This window comes from Dendrobium catenatum, unplaced genomic scaffold, assembly GCF_001605985.2.
Source record: "Dendrobium catenatum unplaced genomic scaffold, ASM160598v2 fragScaff_scaffold_1023, whole genome shotgun sequence".
NCBI lineage: Eukaryota > Viridiplantae > Streptophyta > Magnoliopsida > Asparagales > Orchidaceae > Dendrobium > Dendrobium catenatum.
This window is the reverse complement of record NW_021319485.1, coordinates 577,679-597,289: the sequence shown is the minus strand read 5'-3', so window position 1 is coordinate 597,289 and position 19,611 is coordinate 577,679. Positions and strand designations below refer to the sequence as shown.

Below are 19,611 nucleotides of genomic sequence, written 5' to 3'. Positions count from 1 at the left end.
TTGACTTGTATAAGTTGCTGATATGAATGACAAGGGTTGGTTTTTTGACAGATTGACGTAATTAACTTGATAAGTCGAGATCACTAGCTGAGGAGAGTTCTTTGGAGACTTGATGATTCCTTTTATTCTTGGAATGAGTTGATATAGGTTGAACCAGGCCAACTTGGCTTGAACTAGATTGACTTGGCTTGAACCAAGTCTATTTTATTTGAATATAACATTATAGATAATGCGGGCATCCAACCGTCTATCCATATCCGAAGAGGAGCTGAAGATCGACGGTCGTCATCATCCCACATTATCTTAAATTTTATTTATAATTTTTATTTTTATTATGAATTTTCCGTCTTTACCCTTAAGAGGGTAGTCCTATGTATTGATGATTCCTTTTATTCTTGGATTGAGTTGATATAGGTTGAACCAGGCCAACTTGGCTTGAACTAGATTGACTTGGCTTGAACCAAGTCTATTTTATTTGAACATAACATTATAGATGATGCGGACATCCAACCGTCCATGCCTATCCGAGGAGGAGCTGAAGATCGACGGCCGTCATCATCCCAGATTATTTTAAATTTTATTTGTAATTTTTATTTTTATTATGAATTTTCTATTTTTTCCCTTAAGAGGGTCATCCTATGTAAGTCGTAGGGGTATATGTGTCTTGTTTTAGTTTCTTAAGCCTATATATAGAGGCCCTTGCTTGTGTAATGTAATATTGAAAGATTAATAAAATTGTGTTTGCACATGTGTTCTTTGGAAAGAACCTTGGGTGAGATTCCTATGGGAGGAATTCATAGCTTCCACCAGTCGCAGGATGTGTCCGGGCTCGTGGCCTGAAGTCCCTTAATGAAAGGCAACGTAGTACCCATCAGTTGCAGGATGTGGCCGAGCTCGCGGTTGTATCTTTCTTTCCCTAAATCCTTTTCTCCTCTCCCTTGATCGCCGGCCAAAATCCCCCACTTTCCACCGGCCGATTCTCCCATAAACCCGTCCACTTCCACAAAACCGGCCTCCCATTCTTCCTCCCCACGGCCTTAGCTCCACTTCCACAAAACCGGCCACCTTCTTTCCACTTGGCTCCACAAATCCCCCGTCACATTCAAAGCCCTTTCTTTTTTTAGCCCTTCTAACTTAGTAACAAATTGAAATTTAAAATTCAAATTAATTTGAATTTAAATTTTGTTTCCAAAATAAGGATTCTTATTTTAGGAAAGTATTTGAATTAGGTCCAGTTAATTATTTAATTGGATGTGATTTAAATATTATTCCCTAATTTAAGGTTCCAATCAAAGTTCTTTTTAATCTCCTTTCCATAACCTCTCCTCCCCCTTTTAATGTCGCCGGCCCCTTCCCCCCTTCTTCCACTTTGCCTCCAAAGTTTTAATTTCTCTTTGATTACTTTCCTTTTATCAAACGATTTAAATTAGGAAAAATATTTGATTTCAAATTCTAAGTAATTTTGAATTTGAAATACTTTCCTAATTAAGATAACCTATTTTAGAAAAGTTACTTAAATTAAATTAAATCTAATTAGGTTTCTTTGATTTGATTTGATTTAATTATTCCTAATATTTTGACCTCAATTAAAACAAGAAATTCAAATCTCAAATGTCTCCTTTTTCCCTTCTCCTTCTACATCAATAGATATTTGGATGTCTATTTTCTATCTCTTGACTTGAAATGGGAGGAGCCAGTTCGAATAGAATCTTAGAATGTCCAGAGTTGAACCAAAAAGGTTTCTTAACGGATTCTTTTTGTGTTCCCCTCCGCCTAACCTCTCTATACCTGGACGTTTTTGATCCCCTGTTAGAGAATGTGCTCGTGTCCTGCTGCTTTCGGTTAGGGGATTGAAGAATTGGCAAATATTTTGATCAAACTTTCAACGGAATTTCTCATAATATTAACATCTATTGATATGTTTGTGCCAACATTAACTATTACATGACTATCTTGTGCTGATAAGATGATTTAAATTTGCTATTCAAACTGACATTATCATGGTGGGACATAGAACCTGACAAATTTATAAACTCTACTTGTTGGTATTTCAAGTTTTCTTTCTTCTTTACTTTTTTTTTTTTTTCCCCCTTTTATATTGGCAGAAGTTGCATGAAGAATTGTCGAATTCAATATTGCATAAAATACCAAATTGTGGTCATTTCCCACATGTGGAGAAGCCAGAAATTGTTGCTGAGACCATCTTCAGGTTTGTAAGAGACACCTCGGTAAATGGAAAGCCAGTGCCTTCTGTTATCAAAGGAGATGTTCGTAAATAGGAATATGTAAGTCTATCTAAAGTTCAATCCTACCAGGCCATATATATATATTGCACAATCAAATCTACTACTTCAACATCACGCTACTGATTAGTTTTGCACCCTCACCAGCACGAGAATATGGCGAACGCCGTCCGAAGACCAATCAAAATGAGCCAAGTCGGTACCGCGGCTCGGTACTGCTCGGTACCGCTCGGTATTGCTGACGTGGCTCATTCTGATTGGTCTTCGAATGTAGAGCTGTGTTCAACGTTTGCACAGAATAATTTCTCCACCAGCACAGTCCATACTAGTTGTTATGGTAGCCACATCTTCTAGCATCCTTAGGCTCTAGAATTTTTTTTTTTTTTTAAATGCATAATGTGATATGATGTGATGTTTTGTTTGTTTATTTATTTGACTTGATGGATATTGTTATGGCCACTTTCCCTTAAGTCTTTATGATCAACATATTTTTTTTGTTGGTGGTATTGCCTAAAAGGGGTAATTAAATTAATAAAGATATATTTTTCTTGCAGGTCTACTATAACAGGGGCTGAAATATAAGCTTGACACCAATTTGTGCTTGGCCTCATGTCTTTATATATATAAATATATATGAATGTTTTATTGTGCTAACATTTATTTTGTAGTGGCATCTTTTATAATTTTTTTTTTTAATATATAATTTTAGTCTAGATGAGTTATGTATACATATGGGATGATCTGTAAGATAAGAGATGAACTGATGATCTAGATAGAGTTTTATAGAAGACTTTGCATATAATGCCATTTGTGTATAGATCATTAGCCCAACTGTCTTATTTTTCTAATTTGTTTATTTTATAGGGTGTTTTGTGGATTCAGTTGCACTTAGAACATTTTTTATCCATTCGTTATATTTGATGATTGTTTACTTGAGTGCGTATTAGAATTAAATATTTTTTTTTTTCTAAGTTTATTCAATTTGTAATTGGTCTGGAAATATTTATCTTTAAGCTCATAGGATGTTAAAATTTCGATAGGTTTGCAGTCAATATTTGATTGTCTTGTCCATTAAAGGTGTGCTCTTTAAATCAGTGAATTTGACACGACATGAAAATTTGATCCGAACTTGACCCGGAAAATTCGGGTTGGACCCGACCCGTTTGATAAACGAGTCGGGTTCAGTTTTGCAGATTCGACCCGTTTGATAAAACGGGTCGGGTATGGGTTGACCCGGGAACCTGCGGGTCAACTCGAATTGACCAGTTTATATTTTGTAATCCCGAATTTTCGATTCCCGCCTGACTTTCATGTGTCCTTCGCGTCTGTCCATCGCAGTCAACCCATCTCATTCGTCATTCCGTCGCGTCTGTCCATCGAGATCAACTCATAATGCTACGTCGCCGCCAGCTTGGGCCAGTCGGCAGTGGCGTCCGCGCCACTCCGCCGAACATCCGCGTCATCGCTGTCACTCCTCCTAGCATGATGTCGCCCAGTTTTTGAATTAAACGGGTTCGCGGGTCGGGTCGGGCCAACTCGTCAACCCGTGTGGGTCAGGTTCGGGTTGACCCGTTTACACCTGGGTCAAGTCGGGTTCGACCTGAACCCGACCCGTCGACCCGAATTGACACCCCTATCAGTGAAGACCACAAATTAATTCACATATAAATCCCAATTTTTCTGCATGGTAGCAATGTTTGAAATTGGGTGTTGAGATGTTTTTCATCCGAGAGGTGAGGTTTAACCCTCAAAATTTTAAATTTGTGTGAAGTGAATATTATAAATGATTTTTTTTTAATAATCAAGCAATATTTAAAGGATGATATAAAAAATAAATTGGCATATATGAAACACAAAATGTATAATACGTGAAGGGATAATTAATAAATTATGTGAAATAGAATTAAAATTTAGATATCATAATAAAATAATAATATAAAGTATAGTATTTGTATAATCATATCAAATGCAGTTCAACTCAAAATTCTATCTGCCCAATTTCTTACTCATTGATATTTACTTAAAAAAAAAAGAAATAGTAATATTATAACAGCTCATAAGTCATCGTTGTTGTTATAACCAAGGGGTTTTTCATTAGAATTATCGTCATAATAAATTGCTCTCTCCCTTGTTTCATCACCTATGGATTCTAGTTCATTTCAATCTATTGCAGTTATCTTAAGTTTTTTAAATATTTTTTATCAATATAAAGATGAGCAATAATCCAAATAAATAAGCTTTAAAAATCAAAGGGTTAAAGAGATTTTATATTAATTTTCTATTTTGTTCTTTTTATTGTTTGGTTGTGGTGGATATAGATGCTCTATTTTTATCACCTTTAAAGAAATCAATATTCAAAATTTTCCCTCAAAATTCAATTGGTGTTGTCTTCATTTCATCATTTATAAATCACTCATCACCTGATACAATATCTTCACAATTTAAAGGGTATTAGTCATCATTCAACTCTTTCTTTTTCAAGCTCCTATCTTTTAAGTCTATAATTACCCTCTTCTCTTCCAAAGTTATGAATAGAGCTGTCAATATTTGACCCGACCCGAAAACCCAATTTGAAAATTTTGGGTTCGGGTCAACCCGAACCGGGTCGGGTTCGGGTTAGGGATTTTGACCCGTTTGTAAAACCGGGTCGGATTCGGGTTGACCCGGAAACCCGAAATCGACTCGATTTGACTCGTTTATAATTAATTTAGTAGGATTTTAAAGGATTTTTATGAAATAAGTCAATGATATTTCTAAAAATGATAACATTGTTGCCCAAATTAAATTAATCTTGATTTATTTTAAATTAATTGAAGTAAATCTTACCTTAATTTGATTTAGATTTAAATAAATTGAATTAAATAAAAAAAATTAATAAAATATACCTGAAACGGGTCGGGTTCGGGTTGACCCGGACCCGAAGCGGTTCGGGTTCGGAAAACCAACCCGTTTGCAAAAACGGGTCAGGTTGAACAGTGTCGGGTCAATTTCGGGTTGGACCCGAACCCGACCCATGACCTGTTTTGACAGCCCTAGTTATGAATAATCATTATTGCTTCATTTATAACATTATATATGAAGTTCATATCATGCTTCTTCTCGACATTAACCATCCTTAAAACCTACATTAGTGATTTAGTAATTGTGATAGTATACATGATACTTTGTCAAAATTTGTTATTTGAAATAATCTTTTTAACCTTTTTTCGCCTAATATTTTCTTGCCCAAGCATAACTCAGCCAATGTGTAGATATGAACATAGTACTGTCATTGCCTGTTATCACTTGAATTATTAAGTGCTTTCCAACTTCCTCAACAACACTAAAAATTCAACATCTTTAACCTAATCTTCACAAAGCTTTGTTTGTGAGGGATATCAATCTTTCATATCCTTCTCCCTCTATGGATTCAGATATTTATTTGTTTCAAAGGAACTTTATCCTTCTTGCTCAGTTCATGGGTGTAGAGCTCTTAACCAATCTAAATTTTGAATTGTGTGTTTTTTGTCTCCTTTGATGATCTTGAAAGGTTAAATGAAACCATTGGGCATTAAGATGGGAAATTTTCCTTTCACCTACCTTGTCTTAGTAGGCTTCTGGCAAAAGTCTATGCCATTTTATTGGATATCCTGCATGATTGGTTAGCTGGCTAGAAAGTTTGGGTCCAGGCTTAAATCGATCAGATCATCCATCAATGAGTATCTTGCTTATTGGTTAAGATTTAAGCTTTGTTTGGGACGACTTTCCTACTGCTTCTTTAAGCAACTATGGTCTATACCCTTAATTTAAAATGCAACATGAACATGGCTTGAAAGACCCTTTATCATAATAATTTGCTATCCTATAGTTGCTTAGGTTCTTATGGCTAGGGGTATCAATTCGGGTCAACGCGTTAGGTTCGGGTCCAACCAGAGTTGACCCGAGCGTAAACAAGTTGACCCATATCCGATTCATTTAGATAAATGGGTCACGATTTACAACACAAACCTGACCCGCGCGGGTTGCCGGGTTGACCCGATCCGCGATTGAGTAGAGCCTTGGAGAACCGCAAAGTTGCGAACATAACTAGTGAGGTCGGGGTCGCTGGGTCGACTGACAATGCCGGCAAGTTCCACTTCTACAGGCAGTGGGAGATTGGTGATTGGGCAGATGTTGGGTCTCATGACTTGCGTTCATGACGACTCGTGCGAGTCTTGCAGTTGGCAAGAGGACTGGAGGAGGCCGGCGGGCTTGCAGGGTCGATCGTCGAGCACAAGCCTTCAACCATGCGGTTCGTGGCGTCGGTGACGAGTGGCGAGGCGACTGTGCTAGATGGTGTAGACTTCGCTGCTTAGTCGGTTTAACCGGGTCAATCCAAACCCGCCTCATTTTTCAAACGGGTTAGAAATTCAAACCCAGACCGGACCCATTTCGTAAACGGGTTGACCTGAACCCAAATTTTTTCGGGTCGGATCACGGGTTATGTCAACTTTTGACATCCCTACTTAGGTCTCCATTTGATCCAAAAGTCTATCTAAAACCTCCCCCATTTGGAAAGAAGTTCAATCTGCTTCTCTTTAAATGAAAAAAGAATTGCAAGAATGGCCTCACTTTCTCATTATTTCTTGACTCATGGTTGGATGGGCTCATCTCCCTTACATGATTGGATGGTCTTGCAAGTTATATAAAATCTCAGTGCTTGACTTTTTTTTTTTTTTTTAATATATTAATGCAACTTGCAAGCTTTGTGGATGGCCTAACTTATTACAAGTGCTCCAAGAGACTTCTAGGCTGGACAGCAATACTTCTATTCTCTGTTAATAACAACTATGCCTCGACGATTGTTATTAATGATGAAAATCAAGCTTCAGGTGCCTGTAAACTTTCAAAATGGATATTTAAGGATGTCTGGCCTCTTGAGACCAAAAATTTATTCCTCCAATGGGTCCTAGGTGGGAGTAATTATTACATCCGGACAAAAACTGAAAATCCGGACGTATACCGAACAATACCGAGTACTCAATATCGAGTTTCAGATGACATGGCCCGTGATTATTGGTCTCTAGACCCAGTCCATGTTCTAATTTTTTTTTTTTATATATAATCTGTTTCAGCCTAGGCCTATCAGGTTTTCTTGCCTCATTATACTTGATGGATTTCTTCTCTGTGTCTTGCTGGTGTTGGTGGATGGCTGGTCCCCATTTTTCTTGCATTGTCCTCCAAGCATCTTTCTGTTTTGGTTATTTGGTCTCCTTCTTAGGAGAAATTATTCTGTGCGGTCACCGGATCGTCTGAAAGTAAATCAGAATAAGCCAGATCACCCGATACTCAGCATTGATACATAACAAAAAAGTAACGTGAAGTGCTTTGATTTGCCTCCGAATGTCATCCGGTAACCACATAGAAAAATTTTTCCCTTCCCTAGATGTTCATGGAGAAATTATTTCGTTGGGAGTTTAGGCATCTGGACTTCCAATTAAATAAAGACACGAATTTTTTTTTTTATGACCTGTCGACTCAGCCCGACCCAATATATATATATATAGTCTGCACATAATAATTTTTACGAAGGTTTTCTTATTAAAAAAAGAGACTTTACTTAAAAGCAACTTTTTAATAATTTTTTCTATTAAAAAGCTATTTTTAAGAGATCATATATGGAAGATTCCTCTCACCCAGACTCGAATCCCCTAATCTGCCCCCAAAAAAATTATTTTAAGTAGTAAGAAAGTATATATATATATATATATATATATATAACCAGAAACATCAAAACATAGTCATAAACTAATAAACTACTTCCTTAATAAATAGTTGCCTCTATGTTTACAAAAAAAAAAAGAGAGAAGGAAGAGCAGCAGAAAATCCCACATAAAAGAACAAAAATCCACTTCTCATTCTCACCTACACCACCTCCCCTCCATCCATCCATTCAAATTGAATTCCTTCTTTATGTTCTCATTACACATCAGAGTCTCTGCCAAACCAAGCAATGGAGGAAGAAGATGAGTAGCAGAGAGCTCATCATAACAGGATTTGGAATAAATGAAGCAGCACTGCCATCAATGCTTGTGGTAGTTCCAGAAGGGCCAAGACCTCCCAAAACTCCTGTTCCAGTTGAGGTTGGAGTCAAGCTTCCTGTTGAAGAAGAGGAAGACCCTGGGTTTTGTGTTGAGGAGCTCCCAGTTGCTGCAGCACTGTTAAGAATAGAAAAGTGTTTACTCCTTGTTATGAAGATTGTCTTCTGTTTGTGGATACAAATTATATTTGCTATTTTATAACTAATACAGTCATACTTTTGTAAAAAATCCTTAATAAATTAAATAATTATAACACTTCTTCAAAAACATATCAATTTAGAACAAAAAACATACTTAAAATTGTAGTTGACACCAAGCTTTACTTAAACAAGTTGTAAATTGTATTGCAATTTTACTGACTGAAAGAAGAAGAGAAAGAAGGCATCAGGGAAGATTATATATTGTGAAGCAATTCCCAATCAATCTATGATTTTGTTTGTTATAGTTTTCTTAGGGGGTGTTTGGTATAGGATTGGATTCAATTTAGTAGGATTTACTAAATCCGGATTTAGTAAATCCTAAGCTCATAAATCCTGAAAATTGTTTGGTATGACAAATTTTAAATCATGTTAAATCCAGAGAAGTTGTTTGGCAGCAAATCGCGACACGGGCACCGCGGGAAGAAGTTCCGCAACTATAAATTGCGTTAAATTCGAATAGGAATGGGATTAGGATTTAGACATTTATGCAAAAATCCATGATTTACGGATTTGCCGGATTTACAGCGACACGGATTGCATTTGGCTGGATTTACGCTAAATCCTACTAAAAACGACGGACAAATCCGATATCAAACACCCCTTTAATGTTTTACGAAGTGATTTCTTAGTAAAAAAAAATTAATTTAAAATCTTGGTACTAGAAAGCTATCCCAGATTATTTAAAAGTAGGGGAACTGAAGACTGAAGAAAAAAAATTTAGAGCTTGGGTCCCTTCCAAAACATTTTAGGTGCAAAAATTGTCATTAACTTAACCAAAAAACAGAAGAAAACTCCAAGAAAGTGCAATTATTCTGTCAATATACATGTTGCTGATAGCTAAAAGAATTAAATGAATCAAACTTTTGGACAAGAAGTGGACAGTCGAGAAAAAGACCTTTTTAACACAAAAAAAGTCTAAAATTTACCTAGGAGTTGCAGGGTAAGTGCAGCCATTACTACCTGCAAGCAAGATAGAATTAAACCATGATGGCAAATTGGGTTTTCCAACCAAACAAGACAGAAAAAACAAAAAGATCTTTGGATCCTTACTTGGGTCAGTTTGTGTAGTGAGAGCAGATCCTGTGAAGTCACAAGATCCCTGAGCCTGACCTTTCTTCTGGAAATAGCTATTGGCTGCATAGGAGCAGTGAGCAAGAACAGTATTTGGGTTAAAGCAAGCTCCATTTTGGAGAATAGGATTGCAATCAGCCCCAGCTCCACAAGCATAATCTAAGGTCTTTTGCTGGGCAGCGTTGCTCACATCACTCCTACAAACACACCAAGTGGCATCTTCCAAGGAGAAGAGAAAAGTGAAAAAGAAAAAGAAAAAGAAAAAGAAAATAAGATTTTTAGCACTGTATCTCATAGATGGTCATACTTACAAATGCCAAGCAGAAAAAAAAAATCTCATCATCATTTGGTAAAGTTGAAGGTGACTTATCAATCATCATTATTTGTTAAAATTGTTCTACTCAAATCCTTTTGAAAGGTTATCTATTTCCTCTGAGAGAAGTTTTCATTATTTGGTAGATGGAGTAAGGGAAAAAGGCCAGAAGAAGAAGAAGAAGAGAAAAGAAAGCTTTACAGCAAAAGATAGAGCAACAGAAAAATGGGATGATTCAGAATGCAAATAAGTTCAAAACGGCCCTTCACTTATTTTTTAACCCCTTTCCCTCATAGTTCTTCTAGGAAAAAGATTCTTCAATGGACTAGAAAATTTATTTTGTTCTAAAAATCTATGTGTGTCACACATACACACATACATGGCTTTCTTGTAGTTTAGCAGAAAAAGAAACAGAGAAAAACATTTTGATTTGCCTTTCAGTCTCTCATAACAAGGGAAGAAGAAAAACCAAAGAGAGGAAAATCTCTCTGCAATAGAAAATCAAATAGTTAGAGCTTACCAGCCAGACTAAACATGGCCAGAAAGAGCACTGCGAACACCAAAGCAGCCATGTCTTGTAAATCTCAGCTAGCAGAGATGAAGGGGATGAAGCACAGAACCGCAGAAAGGAAGAAGAAGGGGAAGAAATCCAATCCAAAGTGGCAACGAGCGTTTTGTTTGGCGTCTGAGAAGCGAAGGCACCAACTTTTGAAGTGATATAGCTATGTTAACTGTGCAATAGACGTTGTGGCTGTCTGTATCTGTAAGTTACAGCCTTACCCAACATTTTATATAATATTATTTGATGTACCATTTGGCCTCTTTTGAAGGCGTGGCCTTGAAAAGTGAGCTCTGGTAAGGTCTTTTTTAAACGGTCGTTAACTCATATGACTGGTTAGGAAGTTCGTTCAGGGTTAACTTAACCACAGTGATGGGTTATGGGTACAGTTTGATTGCCATTTTCTTTCAGGAAAATAATGAATGTGCTGTCACTAAGGGGCCCTCCGACCCTGCCAAGCTGTATTTAGCAATCAAATTTTGGATCTTGATTCTGTTCCACAATGTGGGAAGAAAATTAAATTTTCCATTGGTTTTTTAGGAATAAGTAAGTAATAAAACATGTTGTCTTTGTGCTTCATAAGAGCTGCTTAGATTCTCCAGTTACAAGTCTGTTCTATCAAAATGGGTTAATAGGTCGGATTTGGATTTGATTTGATATTAACACGGTTTGAATTAAGTCAATTTGAATCTAATTTGTTTAATAAACGAATAAAAAAGGGGATTTGAATCCGACTCGATAATTCATTTTGATTAATTTTTTAATAATTAATTCATTATAGATTTTTTATTAATTGAAAATAAAAAGAAGTAATATACCAAAGAGCGAAGAATTTGCTAATATTATAAAGTATTAGCAAGAATAATCACCGCTAATAACCATCATCAGTAATTGCCACTGACAACTACAATTGTCGTCGACAATCACCATAAGTAATTACCACCATCTCCAAAATTCTGACAACATTTAACTCGTGGGTATAACGGCCACCTTGTGGGCACATATTTTTTATAATTCCTAAGAAATCAATCTTAAATTTGGCAGCTAATTATCTATCTATGCACACATGATTTCTATTAACCCCTTTAAGAGAAATGAGACATCTTATTCTCAAATAATCATCTTCTTCTTAAAGGATTCTTGTATTCTTGGATGTGTAGTGGATTTTAAGATTTTTTCTCTCACGCAGGCCCTTTATTATTTTTTTTTTACTTTTTTTGGATTTTTCATGTAAAATTAAATAATTCTGATATTTATATTTTTGTCTATGATGCAAAATTTTTGTGCAATACTCATACTGCAAATAAACATACTATCGTTCACATCTTTTAGTGCATATATATATATATATATATACACACACACACACACACACACTTTATCAAAAAATTATCTAGATCGGGCACGAATCTCGATGGAGCATAGGTTGCGGCGTGATATTAATGTTTCTCAAAATCAATTTGGATTCATGCCGAGTAGGTCGACTATGGAAGTCATACATTTATTAAGAGGTTTGATGGAGAAATATAGAGTAAATAAGGAGGATCTACGTATGATATTTATTGATTTAGAAAAAGCATATGATAAAGTTCCAAGAGAAGTGCTATGGAGAATTCTTGAAAAGAAAGGAGTCAATAATGCTTATATTCAAATCATTGAAGATATGTATGCAAAAGCTATTACTTGTGTTCAAACACAAGCTGGATTGACCAAGTATTTCCCTATTTCGGTTGGATTACATCAAGGATCAGCCTTAAGCCCATATCTTTTTGCTTTAGTCATGGATGTTCTCACTAGACATTTGCAAGAGGATGTACCTTGGTGTATGCTTTTTGCTGATGATATTATTCTTGTTGACAAGACTAGAGAGGGAGTTGAAGTTAAACTTGAATTATGGAGGTCAACCTTAGAGTCTGAAGGTTTTCGCTTGAGTAGATCTAAAACGGAATATATGAAGTGTAATTTTAGTAGTAATAGACCGAGTGTGGGGATTGTGACTTTGGGCGATCAAGTCATTAATAAGAGTACACATTTTAGATATCTTGGATCTATTGTTCAGAGTGATGGTGAAATACATGGGGATATTATCAGCAGAATTCAAGTTGGATGGTTGAAGTGGAGGAATGCATCGGGCTTGTTATGTGATAAAAATGTACCCCTCAAACTTAAGGGAAAATTCTATAAGATGGTAGTGAGGCCTGCAATGCTTTATGGTGCCGAATGTTAGCCATTAAAAGAGAAGCATAATACTAAGTTAAGTGTTGCAGAGATGAGGATGCTTAGGTGGATGAGTGGCTTTACCCTTAGAGATAGGATACGAAAAGATCATATACGTGAAAAGGTTGGAGTAGCTCTAGTAGAAGATAAAATTAGAGAGAGTCGCCTTAGATGGTTTGGTCACATAAAATGGCGGCCTTCCGATGACCTAGTTAGGAGAGTAGAGGTATTAGATTTGACTTATGTTAAGAAAGGTAGGGGTAGACCTAAAAAGACTTGGTTAGAAAAATATTAGGAATGACCTTTCTTTATTTGATTTAAACGATAATTTGACTTTTAATAGGACACAATGGAGAAAAAGGATTCATGTAGCCGACCCCACGTAGTGGGATAAAGGCTAGATGTTGTTGTTGTTGTTGGGCACGAATCTCGATGCAAACTCAAGTTGGAACTTCCGAAATTAAAATTGGGACCATTCGAACTCCTATTTTAGCAAACTTATAGTCGAACTGAATGTTTCAAAAATGTGAACCTAACGACACCAAATTCAACTCAATCCGAGCCAAAATGAGTCCAAATCAAGGACCTGAAGCACTGTTGGAAGGTTCAAACCACAATTTGGATTACCAAACGATTTCTAAGCATTTCGTGCTTATAGTCGAATCGAGCGGCTCGACGAGACAAATCCAATGAGCCTAAGATTGTCGAGTTCCGACATCACTAAGACCTTCAAATGTCTGATGAACGGTCCACAATCAAGAAATTCAATATCGGTCGTTCATCCAACCACTCCCCATTTGCCCTTGATCTCTCACCTATTTACGGGTCATGCCACTCCATAAATATATAAATAGACCCCTCATTTTTATTGAGGGGGGACTCAAGCAAGAAGAGAAGAAAGAAGCTCCTCCTCGACCATCGCCTGAGTTCCGCCGAACCAGCGCATGACGTCGTTGCTCTGCCGGACCACCACCTGAGGCCCTGAGCTCCACCGGACCACCACCTCCGCTGGATCACCACTTGAGGCCCTCACCTCTGCTGGACCACCGTCTGATGTCATTGCTCCGTCGGACCACCACCTAAGGCCCTGAGCTCCGCTGGACCACCACATGAGGCCCTCACCTCCGTTGGACCACCGTCTTACGTCATTGCTCTGCCGGACCACCACCTGAGGCCCTAAGCTCCATCGAAACACCACTTGAGGCCCTCACCTCTGTTAGACCACCGCCTGACGTCATTGCTCCGCCGGACCATCACCTGAGGCCCTGAGCTCCGCCGGACCACCACTTGAGGCCCTCACCTCATTCGGACCACCGCCTGGCGTTGTTGCTCCGCCGGACCACCACTTGAGGCCCTCACCTCAGTCGGACCACCGCCTGACGTCGTTTCTCCGCTGGACCACCACCTGAGGCCTTGAGCTCCGCCGGACCAACACTTGAGGCCCTCTTCTCCGCTGGACCACCGCCTGACATCGTTGCTCTGTCGGACCACCGCTTGAAGCCCTCACCTCCACCAGACCACCATCTAACGTTGTTGCTCCGCCGGACCACCACATGAGGCCTTGAACTTCGTCAGACCACCTGAAGCCCTGAGCTCCGCTGGACCACCAATTGAGGAGGCAATGTGCTCCACCAGACCACCACTTGAGGCCTGGAATTCTACCGGACCACTACTTGAGGTCCAGACTTTTATCGGACCACCACTTGAGGCCATGTGCTCCACTAGGTCACTACTTGAGGCACGGACTTCCACCAAACCACCACTTGAGGCCCTGAGCTCCACCAGGATAGCACCTGACGTCGGAGTTCTACCGAACTACCACCTGAGTCCCGAACTTCTACCAAACCGCCACCTGAAGTCCGAAATTCTACCGGACCACAACCTGAGAAGTGGACTTCTACCGAGACACCACTTGATGTCGAGAGTTCTCTCGGAGTATCGTCCTTCTACTACGGTCTTTTGGACCTATGTCTCCTACCGATTATGGTCCTTCCGACCTCCATCACCAGACAACGGTCTTTCTGACCCATGTCTCCTGCCTACTACGGTCTTTCAGACCCCTGTCATCTGCTGATTATGGTCCTTCCGACCTCCATCACGAGACAACAGTCTTTCTGACCCCGGTCTCTTGCCAACTATGATCTTTCAGACCCCTGTCTCGTGCAGACTATGGCCCTTCCAACCAAACAACATGTCTATGTTGATTATTGTAACTTCCACCATGTATTGCGCTCTATATGACGCGCATTTGTAACATCAAGCTAAGGCCTTCTCTCTAAGAAGGGCCTCATTTGTAATCGACTGCAAATACTAGTAGATTCATTCAAATTGGGTCAGGCCTCGTGGTTTTTCCCCCTTTTCAAGGGTTTCCTCGTAAAAACTCTAGTGCCTTTTATGAACGCTACTCTCTCTCTTATCTAATTGTGTGCTGGATCTTTGTGCAATGCTAAGGCGTTAAACTATATATTTCTCTATCGCCACGAATACTCAGGACGCAAATATATATATATATATATATATATATATATATGATTTAGGATTTATATATTATTTAATTTATGAATGAAATTCAAAGGAGATTATGATATATTATTTTATTTTTATATTTTAAAGAGATTATTGTTGCGGTTAAAATTTTTAATAACTTGACAATTTAACAAGTGAACCATGGTGCATAACTTGGGAATTTAAGGTCAAATTTCGTTAGATTTACAGATCTACCAATAGAATGGGTTGCGTAGAATGTAAATAATAATCCATTACTTTCTCAATTATTAATTAGGTGAATGGTTAGTTGTAAGTGGAGAAGGTTAAATATGACAAAATAAAAAAAGTGCAAGCTTTCTCTTAACTAAAAATAATATGCTCATTTTGTGATAAAATGGTAATGTAATAAATATTCAAATAATTCATTAATAATAAGATCGATGATAGTACTCATCTGAATATTCAGACTTAAATTTAATTAAGATATATTTTGTAATCATAATTTTTTTTAATTTATTGATTATAAAATTTTCTTATTTTAAGATAAATTTGATAGTTATATAAATTAAATTTAGATTAGAATTTCTAACATAATCTTTTTCTCAATAATTAGTTGTCACATACCATCATTTATTTAACTTCATAAAGAAAATTTTCATTTATATTTTTAGTGGATGTTTGTCATCCTCCACCACCAGCCAATTTCACCGCTCGCCGCCACTTGCCACCACTATAACACGTAGTCGCCTACTATTCTTAGTTTTGTCCATCATATTAAAATGCGTACAATCTAAATGATAAATTCATTACAAATGATTCGCATCCAACCAAAGAACTTATTTTACATTGCATTTAAAGCTTCCTCAAAATTCTAAACTCCTCCATCCAAACAGCATCTTAAAGTTACATACAAACAAACACTAAAAGCTTGATTTGGGATGGCTTTCTTATTGTTTCTTAAAGTAACTTTTTAGTATAAGCAATTAAAAAACCGTCCAAAAACGAGAATAATTATTACATGCGACGTCCGTAGGCGAATCTGGACGCGCCACATCACCCGGGGCCAGTGCATCCGGGTGACATGACGCATCCGAAATCGCCTCCGGACGCACATAATAATCTCCACAAACAAAACCTAAATGTAAACTTCAGGGGCTAGCCTTAGTATAGCTTTAGCCATCAATGGCCTTCTCTTGCGCATAGTTATCCCAGTACTCTCTTCCATGTCTACCATATCACCGTCCGCTAATGTCCAATCAAAAGAATGCACCAACGTCGCCGTCACTAAGTGGACCATACGAAGGCCCAGATTCATCCCTGCACAAATTCTTCGCCCTGCACCAAACGGTATAAACTCAAAATCCTTCCCCTTCACATCAACATTCTCATGTGGTGCACTCGGCCCAAATCGATCGGGCTTGAACTCACTCGGGTCATCGGGCCAAGAGACCGGATCCCGACCAATAGCCCAAACATTAACTAAGACTGTAGCACCTTTAGGAATCAGGAAACCATCGACCACACAGTCTTCAATCGCCATGCGAGGGACAGAGAGGGGGGCGGGAGGGTGGAGCCTGAAGGACTCCTTCACAATGCAATGAAGAAATGAAAATTTTGACAAATCTGATTCAGATATTAGACGATTATAACCAACGATGGAGTCGATCTCTTGCTGCGCTCGAGCAAGAAGCTTCGGATGGCGAATTAGCTCAGTTAATATCCACTCGATAGCTACAGAGACGGTATCAGTTCCTGCTATGAACATGTCCTGAAAAAGGATATAACATTGAATTGAGCATTCAAAATTAGGGCTGCAAACGAATCGAACCGAGTCGAGTATGTGACTGTTCATATTTGAGTTCGTTTATTATTAGATTGTTCCAGTTTGGTTTGTGCTTGATTCGAGTCTTACTGTTTATTTTCGTGTTTGGTTCGTTTAAATTAATGATGTTCATGTTTGGTTCGTTTAATGCTTATCGAGCTTTAAACAAACAAGTTTTAACGAGCTATGTTTGTGAACATATTTAGCGAATTTTTTACACTATCAAACAAGCACAGTCATGAACAATTTTAAAGAATATTCTTGAGCTATCAAATGAGCATGATCATGAATAAATACATAACAAGTATTTTCGAGCTATCAAATGAGTTGTTCACGAACAAGGATCTATGGTTCATTTTATATTTGTTCATGAATATTTTAAACAAACAGTCTAACAAATATTGACAAATGTGAAATGTCTCTTGTTCATGAATCAATTCATTCTATTGAAGGTATAAAATAAAATAAAATAAAATTATAATAAAAACAGTTGTCTATTTAAAATAAAAAATATATGATTAATCTATATGAATATATTTATTAGCTTATTCACAAATTCTAAATCGAACACGAATCGATCTCAATGTCGAACTTGTTCACGAGCTTCAAATGATATTGTTCTTGAACATAAATGAACAATACACATTAGTCTTCAAGCTTGTTTATTTAAGGACCGAGTATTAAAAATATTATTCAAGTTTGTTTGTTTAATTAGTTAAACGATTACAAACGAGCTTTAATCGAACCGAGCAACGAGTAGCTCGTCAAATATTTGGTTCGCTTGTAGCCATAGTAGAAATGATTATTTTTGTTATTAAGATGAATTTTAAAGATCATTCATTCTCTAAAATTAGAAAAAAAAAATGAAGAAAAATAAATAAGTAAATAATTACAAAACCTGGAGTAAAGCTTTGATGTTGATATTGGTGAGCTTATCCTCCTCCCCTTCTGCGCTTTCTTTCGTCTCAATAAGCTTAGTTAAGAAATCGTTAATGTGATTACGGCCCTTAAATTGATCATCTCCATTCATGCGGTGATGCTCCACAATTATCTTCTCTATAAAATCAGCAAATCTGCCATAACTTTTCTTTATCTTTTTAGTCAACCCCTAATACCAAAATTCGAACAAAAATACAATTAAAATGATTAGAACTTTAATTATGTGAGATAAGTTTGCAAAAAAATGTATAAAAGAAGGAGCTTTAATTAATTAATTGATAATTAATCGGATGCCTGGAGGTCAAGCCAGTCGATCCATGGCAGGAAATCTCCGATGTTAGGTTGTCCGGCGAGCCTGGTCAGCTCTATAGCCATCTCCTTGAACTGCAACGCCTCCTCATCTCCGGCAGAAATCCGGCGGCCAACCAGCACAAGTGACAAGGCATTTACTGCACAGATACTGACCATCTCGCCAACGTTCACCACCGCCTTCCTCCCGGCGAAGTCACGCACAAGCCTCACCACTTCGCCATGCCGCACGTCCTGGAACTCGTTCAGAGCCTTGTTTGAGAAGAGATGCGAAGAACAGATCTTCCTCATCATCCGCCATCGCCGCCCATAAGGCGCCAAAATGAGGTCTTGTGCGTTGTAGGCCATAAGCTTGCCGGTGGAATCTAGAGGGCGACTGCTAAGGTTGACGTCATGGTTGCAGAAGCATTTAGCGACTGCAGAGGCTGTAGATAGGACAATAACGTCGACGATTCCGAAGCGGAGGTGGAGGAGCCCATCACATCCATGAGATCTTGACAGGGTTTGAAGAGTTTGGTGCGTGGGATTTGAGCCCAGCTGAAACAGGTTGCCTAGCAACGGCCATCCCTTGGGTCCCGGCGGCAGGGGAAGGCGGCGATGTCGATCGGCGGTCCGGTTTAGAAAGATAAATGACAAGAGTATTGGTGCTAAGATTAAGCACAGGGTCAGGATAAGAATCATGATATCAAAATTTTTTTAGTTTAATTCATTGACCCTCATATGTGTTATAAATATGCTAATGTTGCCCAATACGAGTCGAGATCGAACACAGAGAGCCGTTCAATTTTATCTCTGCGAATGATAAAATGCAGACAGAGATAAACCAGACGGTTTCTGTATTCGATGTCCTCATCTCAACCGAACGATAGAGAATGATCCGTTGACAAATAAAATGTAAGTTGATTAGTTCATTATAATATCATAAAAATTAGTATATTAATTATTAAAATAATGATTTTTTATAATCCATGTCTTCTTTGACAACCTCTTTTTTTTTTTCCTAAATATATATCTGCCGACTCTTTCTCCATATATGATTTAAATTTTAGTAAAAAATTATAAAATTTATACACAATAGAAAAATTATTAGACAAGACAAATCAATATGAATTGACAAATCTATTTATTAAGACATTTGTTGCCAGCTGGAATATTCGTGGCATTAGAGTGAATTTTTCTCTTTAAGAGAGATAGAGAGCATTATAACATCATATCTTTTTTACGTGAAAAATCTTGTGGTTCTCGCTCTGGCGAAGAATGTGTATGAATTTCTTGATATATTATTATATCATGAAATATTTGGAATTATAAAGTTTGAGTAATAATAATTTAGGACTAGGGATCTCAATTGGCAAAGTTAAGCTTTTTTAATTTTTTTAGTAGCATATATAT

General features: G+C 37.7%; 2 protein-coding genes across 2 annotated transcripts; both read right to left on the bottom strand.

The window, feature by feature from the left end:
* Positions 1-8,063: 8,063 nt before the first annotated feature.
* Positions 8,064-10,537, bottom strand: LOC110096778 (PLASMODESMATA CALLOSE-BINDING PROTEIN 3-like). The gene is made up of 4 exons (XM_020822859.2): positions 10,407-10,537; positions 9,553-9,792; positions 9,429-9,462; positions 8,064-8,419 (listed from the first exon to the last, which is right to left on the bottom strand). The coding sequence occupies exons 1-4, from the start codon at positions 10,456-10,458 to the stop codon at positions 8,191-8,193; spliced, it is 555 nt and encodes a 184-aa protein (XP_020678518.1). The 5' UTR covers positions 10,459-10,537; the 3' UTR covers positions 8,064-8,190.
* A 5,747-nt stretch (positions 10,538-16,284) lies between these two features.
* Positions 16,285-18,900, bottom strand: LOC110096779 (flavonoid 3'-monooxygenase-like). The gene is made up of 3 exons (XM_020822860.2): positions 18,205-18,900; positions 17,870-18,079; positions 16,285-16,917 (listed from the first exon to the last, which is right to left on the bottom strand). The coding sequence occupies exons 1-3, from the start codon at positions 18,898-18,900 to the stop codon at positions 16,285-16,287; spliced, it is 1,539 nt and encodes a 512-aa protein (XP_020678519.1).
* Between the last annotated feature and the right edge of the window lie 711 nt (positions 18,901-19,611).